The 22,388-nt window shown below is 41.4% G+C and overlaps 1 protein-coding gene across 1 annotated transcript in view; it reads left to right on the top strand.

Annotated features, from left to right (window-relative positions):
• Positions 1–22,388, top strand: part of mamdc2a (MAM domain containing 2a) — a 57,532-nt gene that overhangs the window by 3,683 nt on the left and 31,461 nt on the right. Inside the window, exons 3-6 of the mRNA XM_053325617.1 lie at positions 9,356–9,606; positions 13,253–13,337; positions 13,437–13,574; positions 20,580–20,836. Of these exons, the coding sequence (XP_053181592.1) occupies positions 9,356–9,606; positions 13,253–13,337; positions 13,437–13,574; positions 20,580–20,836 (731 nt within the window). The remainder of the gene's footprint in view (positions 1–9,355; positions 9,607–13,252; positions 13,338–13,436; positions 13,575–20,579; positions 20,837–22,388) is intronic.

Here is a 22,388-nt window from a genome sequence, read left to right as displayed (position 1 = left end):
CCAAGGTGTCCCCAGGACAGGAGAGATATGTAATTCCTCCTGCATGTTCTGGATCTGCCACAGAGTTTCCCACCTCCAGAGTGAGGTGTCCAGGAGGCAACCTAATCAGGCGCCCAAACCATCTCAGCTGGCTCAAGGAGCAGCAGCTCTACTCCAAGCTCCTGTTAGTGGGGGGTACAAGGTCCCCACACTTTCTTTAAGTCTGACCCCAGACACACAAACTCTCTGCTTGTATCCACAATATCATTCTTTCAGTCACTAAATAAAGCTTGTGACCACAGGTAAGGGTTAGAATGTAAACTTAATGGTAAATTGAGAGTTTTGCCTTCAGACTCAGCTGTTTCCTGACCAGATACACAAGATACTCTTCCACTTGGGGCAGCAACTCACTCCCAATCCAGAGGGAGGGAGGTGCTGACTCTAATACTGGTTGCTTCACATTCGTCTGCAAACCATCACAGTGCCTGCTGGAGGTCACAGTGTTGAAGCCAACAGAACCACATCATCTGCAAAAAGCAATCCTGAAGTCCCCAATCTGGAAATTCTCCTCATCCTGGCTTTGCCTTGAGGTTCTCTCCATGAATATCACAGACAGAATCTGTGGCCAGAGACAACCCTGGCAGAGCCCAACACCCACTGAGAATGAGCATGACTCACTGTTGAGAATGCAGACACAGCTCTTATTGCAGTTATATAAGGACTGAATGGCTTGTAGCAATGGCAAAGTTGCAAAGTTAGTAAAGCACATGACCCCTCAAGTATTCTTGCAAGGGTGAAGAACTGTTCCACTGCTCAATGACCAGGACAGAATCCATGGTGTTACTCCTGAATCTGAGGTCCAGTCCAACCAGTCCAGGGCATCCTATTCAGCACCCTGCCATAAGCTTTTCCCGGTAGGCTCAGTTGTATGATCCACTGATAGTTTGAGAACACTGTCCACTCCCCTTTTTTGAAAATGGGACTGACTATCTGCCAGTCCATATGCCCTGTATCCAACCTCCATGTGATACAAGACGTGTGTCAATCATGATGCCCAACAATATCCACAGACTTTAGCAGACCTCTTCCAGGCATATGAGTGAGGCTTCCCTTGACTCATCCAATTCTGAGTCCTCCATAGAGGGAATTTCAGTCAGGTTAAGGAGACCCTCAAAGTGTTTAGTCCATCACCTGACAATATCCCCAGTCAAGGTCTGCAGTTCTCCAGCCCTGCTCGTTACAGCCTAGGCTAAGACCTACTTTCCCTTTCTAAGTTGCCTGACGGTTTGTCAGAACTTCATTTAGGTCAACCAAAAGTCCTTCTCCATAGTCTCCATGAGCTCCCTACACACCTGTGCTTTGCTTCAGCAACCCTTTTCGCCCTTCAGTACCCATCTGTCCCTTCAGGAGACCCCTGAGTCAGCCAGACCTCAGATTCCATGTCCCCAACCTCTCCTGAGGTAGGAGCCTGACAGATAGCGGCTTCTCTCAGAGGTTTCTAGTTCACCCTCACTACTCGTTTGGGTCTCCCAGGCCTGGCAGCCTCCTCTGCCACTTGATCCAGATCAACACCTGGTGGTGATCAAATACAATGTTACAATTCATTTAGCAGACTCTTTTATCCAAAGCAACATACATCTGAGAGTGGATACAACACAAGCTAGGATCTAGTCAAGAAAGCACAAAAGTTTGTCTGATAGGATGTAGGTGCCAACAGGCATTGCACAGAGGCAATGCATAGAGTACATATATGTACTACGTATAGCAGGAAACCCAACTGCATCTAGTTCTGGCTCTGGCTCCTTCCTTATCAAGGAAGTAATATTCCATGTCCCTAGAAATAGTTTTTTGCCCTCAACAGCACAGCTCCCAGGATCACAGGGACAAAACACATCTATCATGATAAGGTGATGATTCTCAGAGGGAAATTTAGTTCTCACTCTCTATGTTAAAATCAATTATTGCATTTATGTGACCACTGTTAAGCTCCTGTCACCCAACATTTCTTTCACAGATATTTTGAATGTTAAATAATAGTTTCACTGACAGTCACTAACAGAAATTGAAGGGGCCGCAAAGTAGAGATGAGAGTGACTGTTGTACTGTTGTAGTGCTGTGGAAATACAGTCTTTATTTACCATGTCAGCCATTGCAGTACAGTACATTACACCCCTTCTTCATAACCATCTAGTGACATTTTATTTGGTGTAATTATTTAAGATTCACATATTATTTGAGAATTTACAGTATGTATTTAGCTAATCAAGGCATTCATTGCAACAATAGTGCATCTACATTTAACAGTAAAATATCTGAGTTTGGCATCTAATGAAAGAATCTCTTGTCAGTAAGGTGAAGTGTGGGAGCAGTGAGACTCTTTAAATGGGTCAGACACACTGGAATGCCAAACCAAAATATTGCCTGGATAGCTATGTTACCACAGGTGGAGCTGCCAGGCAGGAAAATGAAGCAGCACTTGTTCAGGGAGTGGAGGGAGCTTTTCCGGAATATTTAGGTGGGCTTTGTAATAGTTTTTTTTTTAATGTTAACACGAGTTGAAAACAGAGAGAAAAAGTAAATTTGTGTTTGAGCATTTACTGTGGTAATCAAACGTACACTATAGGGACAAAAGTATTGGGACACACCCATTGCCACAGGTGTGACAGGTCTGATTGTGAATGAAACCTAGCACCTGGCCATGAAGTGTGAATTTAAAAACATTAGTGAAAGAATAGATAGTTCTGAAGAGCTCAAGGAATTCCAGTGTGGTACTGTCATAGGATGCCACATGTAATAAGTTTGTGAAATAGAATAGAATAGAATAGAATAGAATGCCTTTATTGTCATTATACAAAGTACAATGAGATTTAAGCTTCACCATTAAGTGCACACATTAAAAAGACATAAAATAAACATTAAATAGATAAAAAATGATGTACAATAAAAGTGAAATGAGGTAGGGAAAATAAGTGACTGTAGTGGTTAGTGCAAGTATGCTGTGCTATAATAGTGCAAAGGTAGATGTCTGAGAGCATGTTGTTTGTTGATATGCAAATGGCGGTGTTGAAACATTTTGTAGTGCAGTGACAGATCTTGATCGAGTCTGGATCAGTTTCTTAGTGCAAGCTTGAGTTGAGTATGGTGACGGCTCTTGGGAAGAAACTGTCTCTGAGTCTGTTTGTTTTGGCTGCTATGGTCCTGTAGCGCCTGCCAGAGGGCAGCAGGTTGAAGAGGTGGAAGCCAGGATGTCTTCCCTGTTAGATATACCACAGTCAACTGTAAGTGGTATTACTGAAAACTGGAAGCAATTAGAAATAACAGCAACCTAGCCACAAAGTGTCAGACCACGTAAGGTCACAGAGTGGGATCAACCAGTGCTGAGGCACATAGTGTGTAAAAGTCTCCAACGCTCATTGACTCAGTAACTACAGCGTTCCAATCTTCCTCTAGCATTAACATCTGTACAAAAACGGTGTGGTGGGAGCTTCATGGAATGGGTTTCCATGGTAGAGCAGCTGCATACAAGCCTTACATCACCAAGCACAGGTGTCCCATTACTTTTGTCCATACAGTGTTCCTTCTATTAACAGCTCTTTATTTCAGACTTCCTTACATGTTTCAGTGTAGTTTGTTTTAAGGTCTGACATTCCTGTCCCAAAAGCAGGTAGCAGAGGGAGCTAGCCATGTACCAGTTGTAGTAAAGTGACATTCAATCATTTGCAAGAGAAGAATTTAGGAAATGTCAAATCATGTATGTGTAACACAGTCAACCCAATTTTGTTATTTTCAGCCTATTTATCAAAATATTCCAGCTTAATTATCATAATAGAATGTCTTTTTTTCATAATAACTTGTACACTTTTTAATTGAACTTATAGTGGTATGATTTTTTCTTGTCTGGAAGAGAGCTGGCACACAGTATCCCTTACTAATTATCATACCACCATGACATTCTTCTTCTAAAGTTAGGACTTTATTCTGGATATACTACCATATTTCTAATTAAATTACAACTACATTATTTGAATATCATGACTTATCCTCAGGAAATTAGAACATTTACTCATCATAGAATGATTTTTGTTGTAAGAAATACTTTATCTTGTAGTTTATGACTTTTTGGTAAAATTACAACTTTGTCTTTTAAAACTTGAAATGAAACATCATTCTCTAAACTCTCTAGTGCATCACCATATTCTACATGCCAAGCCAAGACATTCTCTCTTTTGTCTTGTTTTCCACTCCTTGCACTGCTGTGTGCATCAAGCCACAGAGCGTCCCAAAGCAGTTCCCTCTGTTTATGATCATCTGTCAGCACAGTTTATACTCTCCCTGTTAAGATAAGAGGCGGTACTGGACATTATGTGTGCCATCTCTCTTCTTGCCAAGCCTTGAGCTCTGAGGGTGTATTCACTGTAGCTAGTATGCTGCATACAATCTGTGTCACAGAAAACAGAGTTCTACTCCAAACAGAAGCTCCAGTAGAAACATAGCATGATGTTCGCTAAACCACTAAGCAGACTGAGATGGAATAAGTTCTAGCCTGCAGCCCGGCCTTGGAGATGATGGTAGATTGCAACCACTGTTGCAATAAATAGGCTCATAAAAAAGAGGACGGAACCACGGTTATGTTTTCTGTTTGGTTGCTATGGCGATGTGGGCCCTAGTTGACGAGGCTGCACCAAAAAAAGAACACAGGCAGTGTTTGTGGTTAAAATGAGGATGAATGTACTAGGTTATTATGTTCACTAAACAGAGACATCAGAGACAAAGACTGTGCTGTGCTAAAATAAGATAAACAATCAGGGATAGATGGAGTGAGGTAAAGAGCTGTCAGGGCCTCACACTGCTGTCCCACAGACCACCATGACCAATACTTCTTATCACTCTGTCTGAACTGTTTACAACTTCTCCGGCCAATTTCTGAATATGTTGACAAGTCAAGGTGAAAAGTTCTGTTCCAGTCTGAGGAATATTCTATAAACACTTCTCTCCTCTCTTCTCTTCTCTTCTCTTCTCTTCTCCTCTCCTCTCTTCTCTTCTCTTCTCTTCTCTTCTCTTCTCTTCTCTTCTCTTCTCTTCTCTTCTCTTCTCCTCTCCTCTCCTCTCCTCTCTTCTCTTCTCTTCTCTTCTCTTCTCTTCTCTTCTCTTCTCTTCTCTTCTCTTCTCTTCTCTTCTCCTCTCCTCTCCTCTCCTCTCCTCTCCTCTCCTCTCCTCTCCTTTCCTTTCCTTTCCTTTCCTTTCCTTTCCTTTCCTCTCCTCTCCTCTCCTTCCACTCCTCCTCTCCTCTCCTCTCCTCTCCTCTCCTCTCCTCTCCTCTCCTCTCCTCTCCTCTCCTCTCCTCTCCTCTCCTCTCCTCTCCTCTCCTTCCACTCCTCCTCTCCTCTCCTTTCCTTTCCTTTCCTTTCCTTTCCTTTCCTTTCCTTTCCTTTCCTTTCCTTTCCTTTCCTTTCCTCTCCTCTCCTCTCCTCTCCTCTCCTCTCCTTCCACTCCTCCTCTCCTCTCCTCTCCTCTCCTCTCCTCTCCTTTCCTTTCCTTTCCTTTCCTTTCCTTTCCTTTCCTTTCCTTTCCTTTCCTCTCCTCTCCTCTCCTCTCCTCTCCTCTCCTCTCCTCTCCTCTCCTCGCCTCTCCTCTCCTCTCCTCTCCTCTCCTCCACTCACCTCACCTCACCTCACTCATTAAAAACTGTCGTAGTTCTTCCAGTAGCAGAACATAACTGAAGCAATGTGTTTTTTGTAAGCATGCACAGTGTTGCTGCTGAGTTCATAACAACACTGACATTGAAATAAGGAGGCAGAATAGCAGTTGGCAGCAGTTCAGGGAGAATTGCAGACCTAAAAGGGATGAGCTGTATCACTGGCCATTGTTTACTACTGTTTGTGCGGCATGTGTAGACATGTTTTGGGTTGAGGTCTTGAATGCAACACACTCTGGGCATGTCCTGTACATAAGACACACTTGACATGTCATACAGACAGAGGAAGTCAGTCAGGTACGTTAGCCTGGTGTTTCCTCTGCAGGCTGCCCCAAGGAGGAAGCCCAGCAGCAGAGAGGAAGGCAACAAATTGGCCCAAATATCAAAAGAAATTTTTGTTTCAGGCCAAAGCTGATGTTTCATTGTAAAGTCTTTATTGGCCAATACTGATAATGTGCCAATATTATTGCGCAACTTTTTACTCCATAGCCATTGCTTTCCATTCATATATAGACTATTGAGGCTTGATTCAGAGTTGGGAGGGTTACTTTGGAACTGTAATAGGTTACAGATTACTCTTTACTCTGTTTAAAATGTAATAAGTAATGTAACTATTTCAACAACTTCATCAAAGTAATGTAACTTATTACATTTGATGACTTTTCTAATGTTCTAACCAATGTTTTCAGCTGTTAGGGTAAATGTTCCCATTAAACACCAAAATCTAAGTTCAGCTGTTTTTCATTCATTCATTCATTTTGGAATATAAAATAAAGATATTTGATGAATAAAGTGGGTTTAATTGGTCCTGTGACTCCATTTAAGCCCATGTGTGCTCCAATGATTTATTTACTAAATATAACAAAATACTGATTTCAAAGAATTAAAAACAGCAATATATGTATTTAGTAACATGTTAAATGTTAAATATTAAATAATCAGGAAAAAACCCTCCTGACTAAAATCTTAAAGGTGTGACTTCAGATGTAACCTCCTTTGTAATCATCAACATCAATAACTGTAACAGATTACACTTACATTTATTTTGTAATTGAATTATGTAAATCTGTTACATGGAACTAGTTACTCCCCAGCAATGCTAACATCACAGTAAGTAAGTCAGCATACATTGTTAATACAGATTGATTTGAAAGGTGAGTAGGGTGGCTTTGGCTCCAGAGGTAGAGCAGGTCGTCCACTACATAAAACAAGTTTTACATGCAATCCATTTATACTTTCAAGTGTCTACACACATACATTCAGATTTCAACGACACAGGAGCATGAATGCAGAATGGTCAGCTACGATGTAAAGAACAAGTGATTTGTAGTATATGGGCTTATCTCTTCTCTCTACGAAAGGAAGGCATCTCGGTCTGTAAGTCTGTATATATGTGGTGTCTTTCATTTATCTCAACAACCGCTCATCTGATCAACTTCACATATGATAGAGAATTTTGTGCAATATAAATAAACTTTGAATAAACAAGGGATCAGCAAGCTCCTCTGCTCTGCAGCAGTGGGGGCTTCTGGGCTCTGTAACTGCAGATGGAGTTGTACAATCCTACCAGGAGAGAGATGAGGGGAGGACATGTGATGTTGTTTGATAGTGTTAAAAGTTAGATTTTGTTGTCAGCTTTGCGACACAATTTAAAAAAGTCAAGAGAAAAAGAGAGAGAGGGAGAGCGTGGCGGAGAGAGGAGAGGGAGCGTTGGAAAGCTTTCTCTGAAACAGACAGCCTGTGAATGATAGAAATGACTGATATTCTCCTTTTAGTATCAGTTCAGCTCAAGAAATGTTTTTTCACATGGTGTGCTCTAAAAAAAGAAAGATTGATATAATAAAACAATTTACGAGTCCAACATGTTTTATCCACTTTATTTTAGAATGCACATTTTTTCAAAAGCTGTCTGTTCTGTATTTTATTTTTAAATGCGGCCCTCATTATACTCACTATTCATTGTATTCACTATTACAGTACTTAACATCTGTGTATAATATAATGTTAGTTTTCTTTCATGTTAATATAGTTAATATATTCATTGATACCTCACATCTACAGTATTAAATGTCTAGGGCTGGGCATTGAAGCAGTGGCCTGGGCATTGAAGCAGTGGTCTAGGCATTGAAGCAGTGGTCTAGGCATTGAAGCAGTGGTCTAGGCATTGAAGCAGTGGCCTAGGCATTGCACTACTGTATGTAAAGCAGTGAATGAACATGGCTGACTGCCAGTGTATGTTTCATCCAGTCACACCAGCTGAGGATTGCTGAGTAACATGTTGGGCTGTCTGTGTCTGACTGCTCTCTCTGCTCCTGCATGGCTTGTCAGTTGAGCAAATCACTGCTCAAAGACTTCTCCTGCCAGTAAGATTCTCTATGATGTTCACTTGACCAAATAAGGGATCACAGATACCATCACAAATCCCCCTGCCTCCCCTCCCCAACCTGATTTAGAACTCAGGGCACCGGCTCTCCATAAACCCTGTTTATATCCACTTAATTGCATCTCTGTGCTCTTAGACTGTGGTGAATAGTTAAGAGGACTCTGTCCTTCATGTGGATTGTGAGGGACATAGAGGGAAGATAGAAACCTTATACCAGTGTGTCAGTAATCCAAATAAGCTTAAATTGACCAGCAAGTGATGCACATATCCATTTACTGAGAAATGTATTTCTGCATGTTCTCCTGTTACAATTATTGCAGTCTTTCTGCTTTCCTTGTTTTGTTGTTTTCAAAGTTTACACTGAAAGTTTCAGTTTTTGTATTTTAATGTGTGTTGTTTCTGTGTGTGTTGTGTTCTCCATTGCAAAGCTTATAAGCCCCCTCTGCTCCTCCTTTTTTTCTTTGTGTGAGCTCCAGTGATACAATCGATTGGTATTTATATGACAGTAATCTGTACAGCAATGCAGAGGTTGTAAGTTCAAGACTATCACCTTCTCTTTCTGTCCACGTCGATTCTTTATAATAAGAATTATTTTTTTACTAGACCATGAAGCACAGATGCCCGCCCACATTATGACACATTAAAATCTTGTTCACTAGTAACTGTAATATTCTATATACAAACAAAATGTACGTATGGGGTGGCTATGACTCAGGAGGTAGGGCTGTCATCACCAGTTGGAAGACTGGCGGTTCTTGATGTGTCCTTGGACGAGATACTTAAAGTCTGCGTAAAGTAAGAATAAATATGTGTTCTGAGTTTGACATACCACAGAAAAGTATGTTGTTAACCACTCTGCCAAATTTGAATGATTAAAAACATCGCGGAATATATGAAATTAGGCTTCAAAGTTGTGTAAAGTTGCTCCCAAACACAAACAGTGTGTGAATGTTAGTCTCCTCCTGATGAGCAGGTTAGCACCCTGTGTGGTGGCTCCTGTCATCAGTGTATGAATGTGTGTGAATGGGTGAATGAGACATGTAGTGTAAAAGTACTTTGAGTGGTCAAAAAGACTAGAAAAGTGCTATATAAGTACAGTCCATTTACCATATATGTATGTCTACAATGTATGTATAGAAATATGACCACTGTTAGTTATCTTTATATAATGTGAAAATAGTAAAGATAAGAAATTGCAAGATAATGGACCAGCAACTCTAAAAATGCATCAGCAACTCTCAGCATCTGTAATATTCCACATGTACATAATATGCCACATGTTCATTTTGTTGTTGTAGGGCATTTGATAACAGTGGACTCAGCCTTCTTACATGAGCAGGAGCAGGCAGTTCTTGTCAGTCCAGTTCTGGACCAGCACGAGTGGAGCTGTGTGAGGTTGGTGTACCAGATCACTGGAAAAAGTTCCCTGCAGCTTCATATCCGACCAGACAGTGATAACTTTGACTACAGGCTCTGGACTGCCAACAAAGCCTCTGACAGCTGGCTCATTGCTAGCGTGGACCTACCCAACACAACCATCCCCTACCAGGTATGAACTTCTGACCCTGGTGGTCACATTAACAGTAGTCACCAAGAGATCGATGAAAGAAAACATGTTTTATAGATAATCTAAAAAATGCTGCTCACTTTTTCCAGGACAGAATTATGTGCATCAGATGTAGTTTTCCTTCAATCAGTCATAACCCTCCTTTCATCTCTCACTGTAGTTTTAGCTCAGAAAGTTAAACCACCTACTTCAACTGCCCTGCATTTCTTTGGACTTGGATTTTTATTTTTTGGCAAAAGATCAGAAATCAAATATGTGTCAGGAATCAAATATGTTAATATTAATCCATCTCACAAAAGTAGTTTACCAGGATGATTTAGTGCAGCATTAAATGAATTGAATTGAAGGTGTGATGGCAGTAGAGAGAGATGTGTCGACCTATTTGGCTCCAGACTTCTGCGTCTGATGTGTTCTTCTTAACCCTCCTGTTGTCCTAGAAGGAAGGAAGAAGGAAGGAAGGTAGGTAGGAGGGAGGGAGGGAGGAAAGAAGGGAGGTAGGAGGGAGGGAAGGAGTAAGGAAAAGAGGAAGGAAGGAAGGAAGGAGGGAGGAAGGTAGGAAGGTAGGAGGGAGGGAGGGAGAAAGGAAAAGAGGAAGGAAAGGAAGGAGCGAGGTAGGGAGGAAGAAAGGAAGGGAGGAAGGAAGAACAGAAGGGGGGTAGGAGGGAGGGAGGGAGGGAGAAAAGAAGGACAGAGGAAAGAAGGAAGGGAGAAAGGAAGGGAGGATGGAAAGAAAGAAGGAACAGTCAAAACAGACGGGGTCAATTTGACCCAGGAGGATGACACAAGGGTTAAATTACATTCCAGAGAAACATGACAATTAAAACTTATCCTTATCACTTTAGTTCATATTTGACGTTGGTAAAATTGACAAATAATCTCACCTTAAGGTGCACTGAGCAACTGTTGTTGAACTCTTGATCATATCACATGATCTCTAAGTATGTAGTGTATGTATTTTTTTATGTTTTCATGTTTTTTGTTTTTCTGTGAAGCAGCTTGTGTCCCTGTGGAATTACAAGTGCAATATTAACACAGTTTTGCTAGCTAATCTAAATTTAAGGAAAGCTAACCACCCTCCTTTAGCACCGACTGGGTTTGAGGGTGAGGCTCATACGTGCTATAAAAGAAGCCATGATGTCATTTAAGCGTTTCCCTAAATTTAACTTGGTTCCTAATTGTTAACCAAAGCGCTTACCTCTAGTCTTTTCTTTTCTTTTATCTGTAAGGACCATTTCTTAAAATAAAAACACCTTAGAAGGAGCATGCCATAATTTAAAACTCTGTATTAAAGACTTTAAAGCTGTCCCACATGCCATACTGCACTGTGAGTGGAAAACAGAATTACACTGTGTTGGCACTGGTAGTAATGGCATTACAAACATTGGCAAACATCACGTTAGTCAGGGCTGGAGAGCAGCCTCAACCACAGCCCAGATCAGCAGCTGGGCTGCTCACCACAGCGTTGGGCTGGGAGTTGCTAGTTGGATTGGCGAGGCAGCTCAAGTTCCAAGGTCCTTGTGTTGACAGCTTTGTTGAGGCCATCAAGCTCCTTGAGGCAGGTGATCTTAATAGAGCTCACAGTTCCCTGGAAAGACCATATGTAGGCTAATGAGCAAAAACTGTCTAAGTACAGGGAGCTGGTGGATCAGTGCCAGAGGAGAGGCTGGAAGGTGTACTGTGAGCATAATGAAGTGGGGTGACTGCTCACTTTGTAAGGTCTACGGGCTACTCTGTATAACTGGGGCAGCCATCAAGTCCACCATGGAGGCTGCAGAGAGGGCCTCCAGATGGCTTTGGATCAGGAGGAACGATCCGTAAGCCAATGCTGCTAGGACCCAAGCCAGGGTCTGATCAAGCCAGGGTCTGATCAAGCCAGGGTCTGATCAAGCCAGGGTCTGATCAAGCCAGGGTCTGATCAAGCCAGGGTCTGGTCAACCCTGGCTGAGTCAGCAGAGTGAGGGAGTATGACAGGTGACATTTGGAACATCAGTGATGATGTGTCCAAGTGCATCTGATGATATATCTGTGAATCCAAATAAATAGACCTGAGAAAGAACATGCCATACTGCACTATGAGTGTAAGACAGGACTACACCATGTTGGCACTGTAAGTAATTAAGCATTCAAACTATGTAAAGGCTGACCTCACAGTTATCTCATTTTATTACTTAAAATTAGCTGCAGACTAGACATGAGGTGGTGTGTTAATGTGATCGTGAGTCTAACATAAAGTGGTGGGATGTGATGTAATATTATGTGATGTATGCTGTGATGTGATGTGTGATGTGATTTACATTGATGTATTATTGCTGTACATTTACCTATTTTCTCACATATGTGCTAGTACACTACATGTTTGAATGCATGATGGGGCCTGACTGATGCCTCATAGTGATGTGACCTGACATGAGATAATGTGGACCTTATGTGACTTGTGATGAAAAGTCATAAACATCATGACCCAGCATGATGTTTATGTGATGAGCAGGAATTTGTTCAAATAGTTTTATGATTTTTATGAGGGAATTAAGAATTATACTGCACAACATGAAATGATGCTTCCAGCAATATAAATCATATTATAGTATGTATGATAATACAGACGAGAGGTCAATTAATTTGTGATTGTAATTTATTTGAATTATGATTTTGTAATGGTATGAGGACTTTTATGGTTAAGTAACTGAGATGCAAGCACAAGAAAAAACACCAAGAAGTCCACTTTAGTTATATACACAAGTACTGCTACAAGTATTAACAGTGCTACATTTTAATAATAAGACACAAGAGGGAAAGGGAAACTGGTACACATGGCTATGGCCAGTTAATGATTGAATGCATGATGCGGTTGTCTAGTGTGTAGTTTGTATGAGATATATGATAAGCAGATGAGAATACCGTTACCTGAGAGCAGCAAGTCAAACAGTTTAGTTCTGAATTGTCAATTGAAGTTACAAATGAAGCACCAGGGTTTAAGCAAGTTCATGAAGGTTTTGTAGAAATACTTGTCCAATAGGATGGCTGGTATGAATGTGCTGGGGTGAGAAGCTGGAGTCTGGATCTTGTAATGATGAGTCAGTCAGCCAGTCCTGATTTGAAGATTTTGCATAGAATGAGCTCCTGGTTTAGGTTCTCCTAGTCTTGATCCTTAACTCATGACTGTAGAGTTTGAGGTTTCACATTTTCAGACTAGCAAAGAGTCAGCATTCCACTGGCATGGCAGAAAGAAGACAAAGACGAAGGAAGAAAAAACAGCAATCTGGAGTCTCAGATAATAGACATTTAAAGTTTCAGTCTGCCTGCTCAGAAGAAGCATCCTGGTGTCAATCACAGTGATCAAGTCCCCTGCTGTCCATGAACAGCCAGGTCCAACTCCTGAATACAGTAACTCATCACTAATTTTGGTAGTATCTTTACTGTTGTGAGAGTGAAACAAGCAGGATGGTCCTAAAGAAGATGTTAGTTTTATCAATAATGATAGATTTATGTCAGTGGTATTTTGATTTCTTGGCTTTAAGACAGTGGAATAATGGGGGTGGTGGGGGGGCTACAGATGTGACATGGTGACACAGTCTGGGTGATTGCTTTCTATCACAGTTACTTTGGTATTCTCCTTTTTTTCCTGCAGATATTGTTGGATGGTCGACCTGAACGTGGCTCAAACAACGGCGTGGCCATCTTTGAAATTCACATTGTTCCTGGTTTTTGCATAGGTCAGTGTTTATTATTTATACAACATATGTACGATTTAGAGACTAATCATGTTTAGCTTGATAGTCAGCATAAAAAACTGTATTGTTTATGGTCACCAGAGTGTAATTTTGAGGAGCATCATCTGTGTGGCTACAGCAACAGCTGGAACCCAAATGTCAACTGGTACGTTGGGGGGAGTCTGACTACAGAGACAGAGTCTAACCTGCCTGAAAACACCACCAACAGTAACCTGAGAGGTAAATGCAGACTGTCTGAACTCATTGCATGCACACATCCATAGCTGTGCATGCAGGTTTTTATATTTCAACAGATAGATCTATTAGACCAAGTGTGAGTTATAGTTGAAAATCAAATTGACATTTATATTTATGGTTTTGTAAATCAAAATCCTGATCACAGCGAACTTGCAGCGTGTCACTAACATCATACTCCACTGCATAACTCCCAAAAATGTAGGTAATTGAGTGTTGTTTAGATTGTAAGATGCACAAGGTCAGACTGTCAGCAAGAACAGTCTGTTGGATATTATAATAGGGTTGCAATGCATAACCCTCATTACAATGATGAATGCACATTTGAGAGTCCAGTGGTGCAAAAACCACAGACACTGTTCTACAGAGATGTGAAAAAAGTGATATTGTCACATGAGTCATTCTTCACCTTATTTTTTACAAGAGGTGAGGGTTTGTGGTGTCCACCAAAAGAACAGTACAGGTCTGAACATTTGGCCCCTACATTGAGGGGATCAGGTGGCTCTGAACTGCTGTGGGGGGGATTTTGCTGGTACTTTTAATAATATACAGTAGCAGAAGGAAACAGGTGTGTTTCCTCTGTGTGTCTGAGACATTAAGTATTTGGTTGTAACCCTACCAAGCAGCAGCCAGGAACCTGCCAGTGATAAGCAAACAGCTGATACATATCATCATACATCGTAAAAGGGATTAAAGATAAGTAATCGTGAGAAAAGTTTTAAGAAAAACAGTAGTAATAAAAAAATCACAAAAAGAAGTATATTACATCCTGTTGCAGCAACCAGATAAGTAACCAATTGATTTACACACTGAGAAAATGCATTTATGGACACATGTAAACTCATTCATGTGCAGAACCGCCATAGAAAATATAAATACATGTACATCAATAACATCGTCCATATTCATAAAAACAAGAGAAAAAGCCCCTTGAATACTCTGTAAGTGGTGTATCCAGTAGTAGTAAGTTTCCTCTCACCTTCTCCTCCCCTCAGCAGTGGCCTAACAGCCTCAATACCCATATATCCGTATCTTACAAACTCCTTAAATGTACTAAGTGTCTGGTTACAGGAGATGTCTCATCCTTAACTCTGATGGTACTCTTATGCTCAGAGACCCCAATTCTCTATTCCCTTTTTGCCCACACAGCAAAGCCCACAAGGACATTTCAATAGGTAGACTAAATGTGTGATGCCACATGTAATTCTACTCCTGACTTTAATTTTTCTGTCTGTATGGGGATGTAAAAAAAATGGCTTCCTTTGATCATGGAATTACAATTAACATAGTTTGAAAAAGGAACATTTCCCAGGGGAAAGTGAGCTTAAAAATGTGTTGGTCCACCACAGAGATCTGTCTTTATGAGTCTGTCCCTCAATTTACTCTATTGCTTAATAGTGAATATGGGGGGGGGGGGGGGTTGAGCATAGCTCAGCGGGTAGAGCGCCCATGTGTTGAGGCTATAGTCCTCGTTGCAGGCGATCCCGGTTCGAATCCCGAGCCGAGCGGTCTTATCCTGCATGTCATTCCCCCTCTCTCTGCCTCCTGTTTCCTGTCTATCTCCACTGTCTTGTACATTAAAGGCAAAAACCCCCCAAAAAATATACTTTAAAAAAAAATAGTGAATATGGGGGGGTGAAGAAACTCTCAACCAGTAATGGGGTAACTAGACAGAACACGCCAAGCGACAAACAGGTGAAAAGGTTGGAGTTAAGACCACCAACTATTGTTTAAGAGGTGGAGGATTAGATGCTCAAAGACAAATGTGGTTTAGACAAACATGCATGTAAAATTCTATAGTCATTATTCTTTTCTTAGAAATGGACACACAGGTGTTATACGGGAAGGGTAGTGACCCTGACTGGCAGTGGCCAATCAGTACAAAGTTGTGATCACCTTTATCTTTTGATGAAACATTTCTATGTTAATGGAAGTGGTCTCTTCTAGGATGGCAACACCTCCATCCACAGGACATGGATGGAGGTATTGGTCACTGAATGGTTTGATGAGTGTGAAAATGATGTGAATCATATGCGATGGCCTTCACAGTCACCACATCTCAACCCAAATGAAAACCTATGGGAGATTTTGGACCAACGTGTTAGACAGTTGCTGTCGTCAGCTCACCAAACGCATGAGGCAACAAAGCAGACATACAACATAAAAGGTCCCATTCCACATTAAAAACAGCTCATATCTGTAGCTTGGATCTTATCAGTCACTCTGCTGTGTTTAGGATGCTGAAAGCACTTGGAATGAAGGATTTCTTAAAAGCATTTTTAGTAGCCAGAGGGACTCTATAGTGTCTTCTGGAGCTCAAAGGCTCAAACTGGCTATATAGAGGATCTCTTTGTCCTTTCAGTGAAAAGTGATGACAACGCCTTTTGAGGTTTGCCAACAATTTAGCTGGTCATTGACACAATCATGGACAATTTGTTCTAATATCTGTGTTGTATGTGAGTGTACCAGGCAGGAAGGTGAAAAGTTGAAAACGCTCTCAACAATTGTTTTATACACCAGTTCTAAAAATCTGTATTTTCAGAGAGGTTCAGCTGGGAATCCAGAACTCTACCAAGACATTTAAAATGATTCACAGTTTCAACCTATTGGCCAGCTAGCTATTACAACACCATCATCAAAACACCAAATGAGGGAATATGTTCTAGAAGAAAGGTGTTCATCCCTCTAGCAGAGTTTGCACACTGTAGAATAACAAGGAGCACTGAAGCTGTTCTGACATGTGTTGGCCCCACACCTTACTAACACACTTTCTGTTGGTTTGTCCTTTCATTTGTTGTTCTGTACATACATACAGTACTAAAACAATCCATAAGGGAAAGTGTGGTGTTACAGCAGCCACGTTACATACTGTAAATGTGGAAACAAATAAGGTAGCTAATAAACAAAACACAATTAAAAAAACGTAAAAATAATGAATAAATAAATAATACAATAAAATATGAGTAGACTTTTGAACATACAATTTGCTTACTAATATACCACACATCAACAATGCTGATGCAGTTTTTCCACAAAGAAAAGTCTCCTATAAACTCTTCAAACCATCACTGTAGCATAGGCTAATCCACTTCTCCTCTGTCAGTGTACCTAAATATACAGCTTCTGTTTGTCACTGCTGTGGTTAGCTGCTTGCGTCTGTTGCTTGAACTGGTTATTATCGTTAGGTATGCTGTACATTTCTGAGGTCTGACTACTGCAGCTGACTGTCCTGACTGCCACAGCATTCATTGTGGCTATTGAAAATGAGAGCACTTTGGATCATAGCAGGCTTAGCACTAACATTTCAGAAGTCGCTGGATCAGAGGCACTTCTATTGTTTTGATATTTGGCCACGTAGTAATGTTGATTTAGTAGGTCTTAAAGACTGTGTAAAGTGAATTCAGACATTTTCTTCTAAACACATTAAATAGGTCATAAATGTATTTCTAAAAAAGGTGTAAAAAGCATTTCAACCAGTGGTCTCAAGTCTCACGCAATGGCCGAGTTAGCGCCAATCAGAAGTTTCACGCCACACTGATCAACCATTTAGATTTGAATTGTGGAGCTAGGCTTCACAAACTGTGTTGATTAGCATAAACCCGCCCCTGCTGCTGTAGAGATATAAATACATTCAGCGCACACTACTACTACTACTACTACAGTCTACAGTTAGCCAGTTAGCTGAGTTAGCCGCCGAGCTAGCCACGGAGGTAGCCGCCGAACTAGCAGCCGAGTTAGCCACCAAGCTAGCAGCTGAGTTAGCAGCAGAAAGCTCTCAGACCTCGCATCCATGTTTCTGGTAGAGGTGGTGACTTTGATTGACAGGTGATACTTGGTAGAGGGCGGGGTTTCAGCGGACTTTGAAGCCTAATTTCATATATTTGGCGATTTTTTTAATCATTCAAATTTGGCAGGGTGGTCAACAACACATTTTTCTGTGGTATGTCAAACTCAGAACATATATTTATTATTCCTTTACACAGACTTTAAGGTTAGCACTTTGACCAGTGTACACTTTGGAAAACCAGAGTCATGTAGCATGTATACTACTACTTGAATAGGTCGGCATGTTGATGCTTTCCTCCATCTAAATTGCCATGTATATCTAATTGTCACAGAAACCATGATAAGATGGACACATGCAACAGTATCCCTGTTTCTTTCTGAGTACTCCAGCTGGCATACTCAGGTTAGTCAAAACCAGGATTAGAGTTTATCCAGATTTCTTAAATCAGGATATGATGTTTACATGCGCAAACACAAAAACGGGATGCTTCAAAATCGAATCAATTGCTGACATAATAACAATAATAACAATATATTTTATTTGATGGTGCCTTTCAAGTCACCCAAGGTCACCTTACAAAGAATAACAGAGAATAAAACAACAAACATTATTAGAACCAGACATCAGACTAAAAAAAACTAAAAACAGGTGTAGTGCACAGTGTTAAAGTGAGTATGACAGTTTGAACAGGTATGTTTTGAGTTTGGATTTGAATGTTGTGATGGAGTCTGACTGTCTTATGTGTGGGGGGAGGGAGTTCCATAGTCTGGGTGCCGAGCAGCTGAAGGCTCAGGCACCCATGGTGCTGAGGCGTGATGTGGGGATGGTTAATAGACCAGCAGAGGTTGAGCGACCTCCTCCAGGAGGTAAGAAGGGGCTAGATGGTGGAGGGCTTTGTATGTGAGGAGGAGGTTTAGATGTCTTAGGATGAGGATGGTAAGTAGTCCAGAGTCAGCTGCACAGAGGAGGTCATTGGTGATTTTGACCAGGGCTGTTTCAGTGCTGTGTTTTGGACGGAAACCAGATTGAAAGGGTTCATGGAGGTTGTTGTGTCAAGGTGGGACAGTAGTTGTGCGGCAACCACCCTTTTAAGTGTTTTGGAGATGAAGGGAAGGTTGGAGATGGGCCGGTAAAGGTTGAGGTCTGTTGGGTCGGCACTGGGTTTTTTCAGGATGGGTGTGATAGCAGCCAATTTGAGAGTGGGGGGTACAGTGCCAGTGGTGAGGGAGGAGTTAATTATGTTGGTGACCATGGGAGAAATGGATGGCAGACAGGCTTTGACGAGGGAGGTGGGAAGAGGATCAAGCTGACAGGTTGAGGCTTTGGCTTTGCGAATGAGTTCAGAGATGGTGTTCTGATACTGGGGTGAAGTCGGAGAGGGAGCTGATGAGAGGTTGGTCGGTGGTGATCATCCATGTTGGATTGTTAGAGGAGGTGCCAGAAGAGGCCAGTTGTTGGTGAATGGTGTTGATTTTAGAGTTGAAGAAGTCCAGAAAGGCACTGCACTGATCGGTGGAGATGTCTGGTGGGAGGGTTCTAGGAGCCTGAATTAGGTGGCTGACTGTTGAGAAGAGGACTCTGTTGTTACCTGTACCAGTGTTGATGAGGTTGGAGTAGTATGAAGATTTTGGCAGTGTTAAGGGCGTTTTTGTAGTGATGTAGGTGGTCCGAGTACATTTGGTTGTGTACAGTGAGTCCAGTCTTTTTGTACAGTCGTTCCAGTCGGCGGCCTGTGGCTTTGAGCTGGCATAGGTCAGGGGTAAACCAAGGAGCAGTGTGAGTAAATGATACTGAGCGGGATTTCAGGGGAGCCAGGGTCATGAGGGAAGAGGAGAGATAGTTGTTGTAATGAGTCACCAGGTCGGCAGGGGACGATGCTGGGGGAGGGCTGGGGTAGGAGCCGATCAGGGTGGAGAGATCTGTGGTGTTGATATGTTTAATGTTTCTGAAGGAGATGGTCCGTTGCATTTTGGCTTTGTGTAATTGGGTGTGAATGTCAAAAAGTACAGCTTTGTGGTCAGAAATGGGGAAATCCGTGATATCAAGGTTGGTGGGAGTGATGTCAGTGCAGCAGATTAAGTCCAGTATGTGGCCTTTGTTATGGGTTGAGAGGTTGACGTGTTGTGTGATGCCGAGACAGTCCAGGAGTGATGTGAAGTCATTGGCAAGGGTACTGGATGGATTATCAATGTGGATGTTGAAATCGCCGAGGAGGATAACAGTGGAGGACATTACACATACAGATGTTAGTAGTGATGAGAATTCATTGAGGAAAACAGCGGAGGGTTTTGGTGGCCTGTAGATGGTAACAATGATGGTGGGTTTGGGGCCTGTGAGTTTTACAGCGAAACATTCAAAAGAGGAGTGATTGGGTACAGTGACAGCGGTGACTTTGATGTTGTCACGGTGGCCGCCCCCCATCCTGTAGCATGGGGGTCTACTAATAAAAGAAAAACCTGGTGGAGCAGCCTCATGGTTATATTTGTTTCAAACCTTTACTGATTTAGGAAACATATTTGTACTCAGGTTAATATTTATGCAAATGAAACTTGACCAGGATCTCTGAAAATGTTTAATCTTCAGTTAAACACAGTTTCCAGTAATATTGTGATTGTGGGAATATGGGTTTTGATGTTTTTGCTGAAATATTTGGTTTAAAAACAACTCTATAAGGTGACTCATTAATAAATTGTGTTATAGCTGTGTTCTTTTACTTCTTCTCTGTTTCTGTATGCCTTTAAACTGATGAACTAAACCTCTTGAACTTGAGCTTGAAAAGGTGAAATCCCATTGAGATTATAAATATCATTTACAAGAGAAACCTGACCATGACAGAAGGTGTGTATGACAAACATATCACCATTTGTCAGTGTTGATGTCTGAAAAAGACCAGGACCCAGGGACATACAAAGTTTACATGGGCTGATGGTTTTGGAGACAGAATCCAGTGAAAGAGCCAGGGAATAAAGATTTTCTCTGCTCTTTTTCTTCTTTACATGCCACAACATAGTCAAAACCCACTGCTGCCTACCTGAAAGTCAAGGTGAAACTTGACGTCTGTCTGAATGACTACACATATTCCATTTTAACAATCTGTTATGCATTTTTTCATTGAATATCTTTTGATAACATGTAACCTACACACATGAATATGTATCAGCTTCTAGCCACCTTCAGCTCATCTGTATCTTTCACTACTCCAGGCCACTACATGTATGTGGACTCTGTGTATGCCAAGCACTTCCAGGAAGTGGCCAAGCTGACCTCACCCATGACCACAGTGCCCATGGCTGGCTGCTTGTCCTTCTACTACCACCGGGACCAGGAGAGGGGAAACATTTTCTCTGTGTTCACTAGAGACCAGCTGGGCCACTTTGAGGAGATCTGGAGACCAGAGGTGTATGCCACCACTGGCTGGACTATGGTGGGCATTGACATCAAGGCCCCACACCCCTTGGAGGTGAGTGCTGGAGCTTCCATACACCATTATAGTGAGACACCTAGTGTGAAGGATAGGTTCAGGCTTTTTCAAGTCTGTCTTAATACAATACTGTCATGCCATTATGTATGTGGAATTAGTCTTGGTTGTTACAGCCCTTGTTCTGTAGCACGGGCACACAACACAAATGAGGAACCAACGACTGATCTTCCAGCTGTGGTCAGACCAGCACAGAAATCAAACAATGCTGCGTATTGTATGGAGAGCTAATACCATAAAATGGCACTCTGTTCATCATATTGACTTCTTTTCAAAAACATGGGATCTCTGTTCAAGGTTGGTGTCTCATAGCCTCATAGAGACCATCTTTAAACAGAGACAATAGCATACTACACATGATGACAAGTAAGCAAACTAAAAACAGTAATGAAGATCACGAGATGCAGTTGAAACCTACCTCAATGTTCTTGTATTGATGCATGTAAAGTGGCTGCTGTATCACTTAAAGTCCCTTTCAGATTAAAAATGTACTCCATCCATCCATCCATCCATCCATCCATCCATCATCTATCTGCTTACATAGTGCTGTGTTACTGTGGACTTTTAACTACAGTATGTAACTTTTTCCCTAATATTTTATTAGTTGAAATATGCTCCAAAACATATCTTAATATGGAGAAGTGTTGTCAAAGGCTGTGACCTAAAATGACAAGCACGATAAGAGGAATGCAATGAACAACTACCGGATAATTCAAAAATATGAAGCATCAGATCACTCCTGTCCAGAGTCTCTCCGAATCACAAAAAAATAAATGATTTGCAAGTTGGTAGTCAGAGGTGGTGACAGTGAATAGATGGAACATTCATAACACACCCAACCTTAGGATTAACAGTTTGATCACAAGTAAACTTTCTGTGCAAGGACTGCTTTTCTCATAATTTCCACACACATACACACGCACACACACACACACACACACACACACACACACACACACACACACACACACACACACACACACACACACACACACACGCAAATGTAAATTATTTATAGAAGAGACTAAAAAAATAAGGGCAACAATGATACAATATTATTTATTTAATATAAAAATATAAAATATAGGGTAATAGTAGCACAGGTTAATTCACTTCTGCTTTGGGCGGAGATGTTTGACAGTGGAAAGTTGTTCCACATGCCCCAATAGAAAGTGTGATTGGTTAAGGATTCCAAATGGAAAAAGAAAGGTAAATGTTTGTCATCTCCAACATGGAGTTTTGTTACTTGTAGGCCACCTGCATGAGCAAAAGCACTGTTCTCTTGTCACAGTATCCTTTGCACTCAGAGTCACAATGTTTTTGGTTCCACCCAACATGATGCCACGACTGACCACAACAAGTAATGAATCCACCAACACTGAGCATTCAACTTGTCTAGGTTTGGCGTTAAATGATTTGTATAAGCTAGAGTAGTAAAGCTGTAATGATTGATTGATATATTGTTATTAATTATTATAAACTATACAGAATGTCCATAGAAAACTGAAACTAATCAGGATATCACAAAGTCACA

The sequence above is a fragment of the Scomber japonicus genome, chromosome 9 (genome assembly GCF_027409825.1).
Source record: "Scomber japonicus isolate fScoJap1 chromosome 9, fScoJap1.pri, whole genome shotgun sequence".
In the NCBI taxonomy this organism is placed as follows: Eukaryota; Metazoa; Chordata; class Actinopteri; order Scombriformes; family Scombridae; genus Scomber; species Scomber japonicus.
This window is presented reverse-complemented; position numbering and strand designations above follow the sequence as displayed.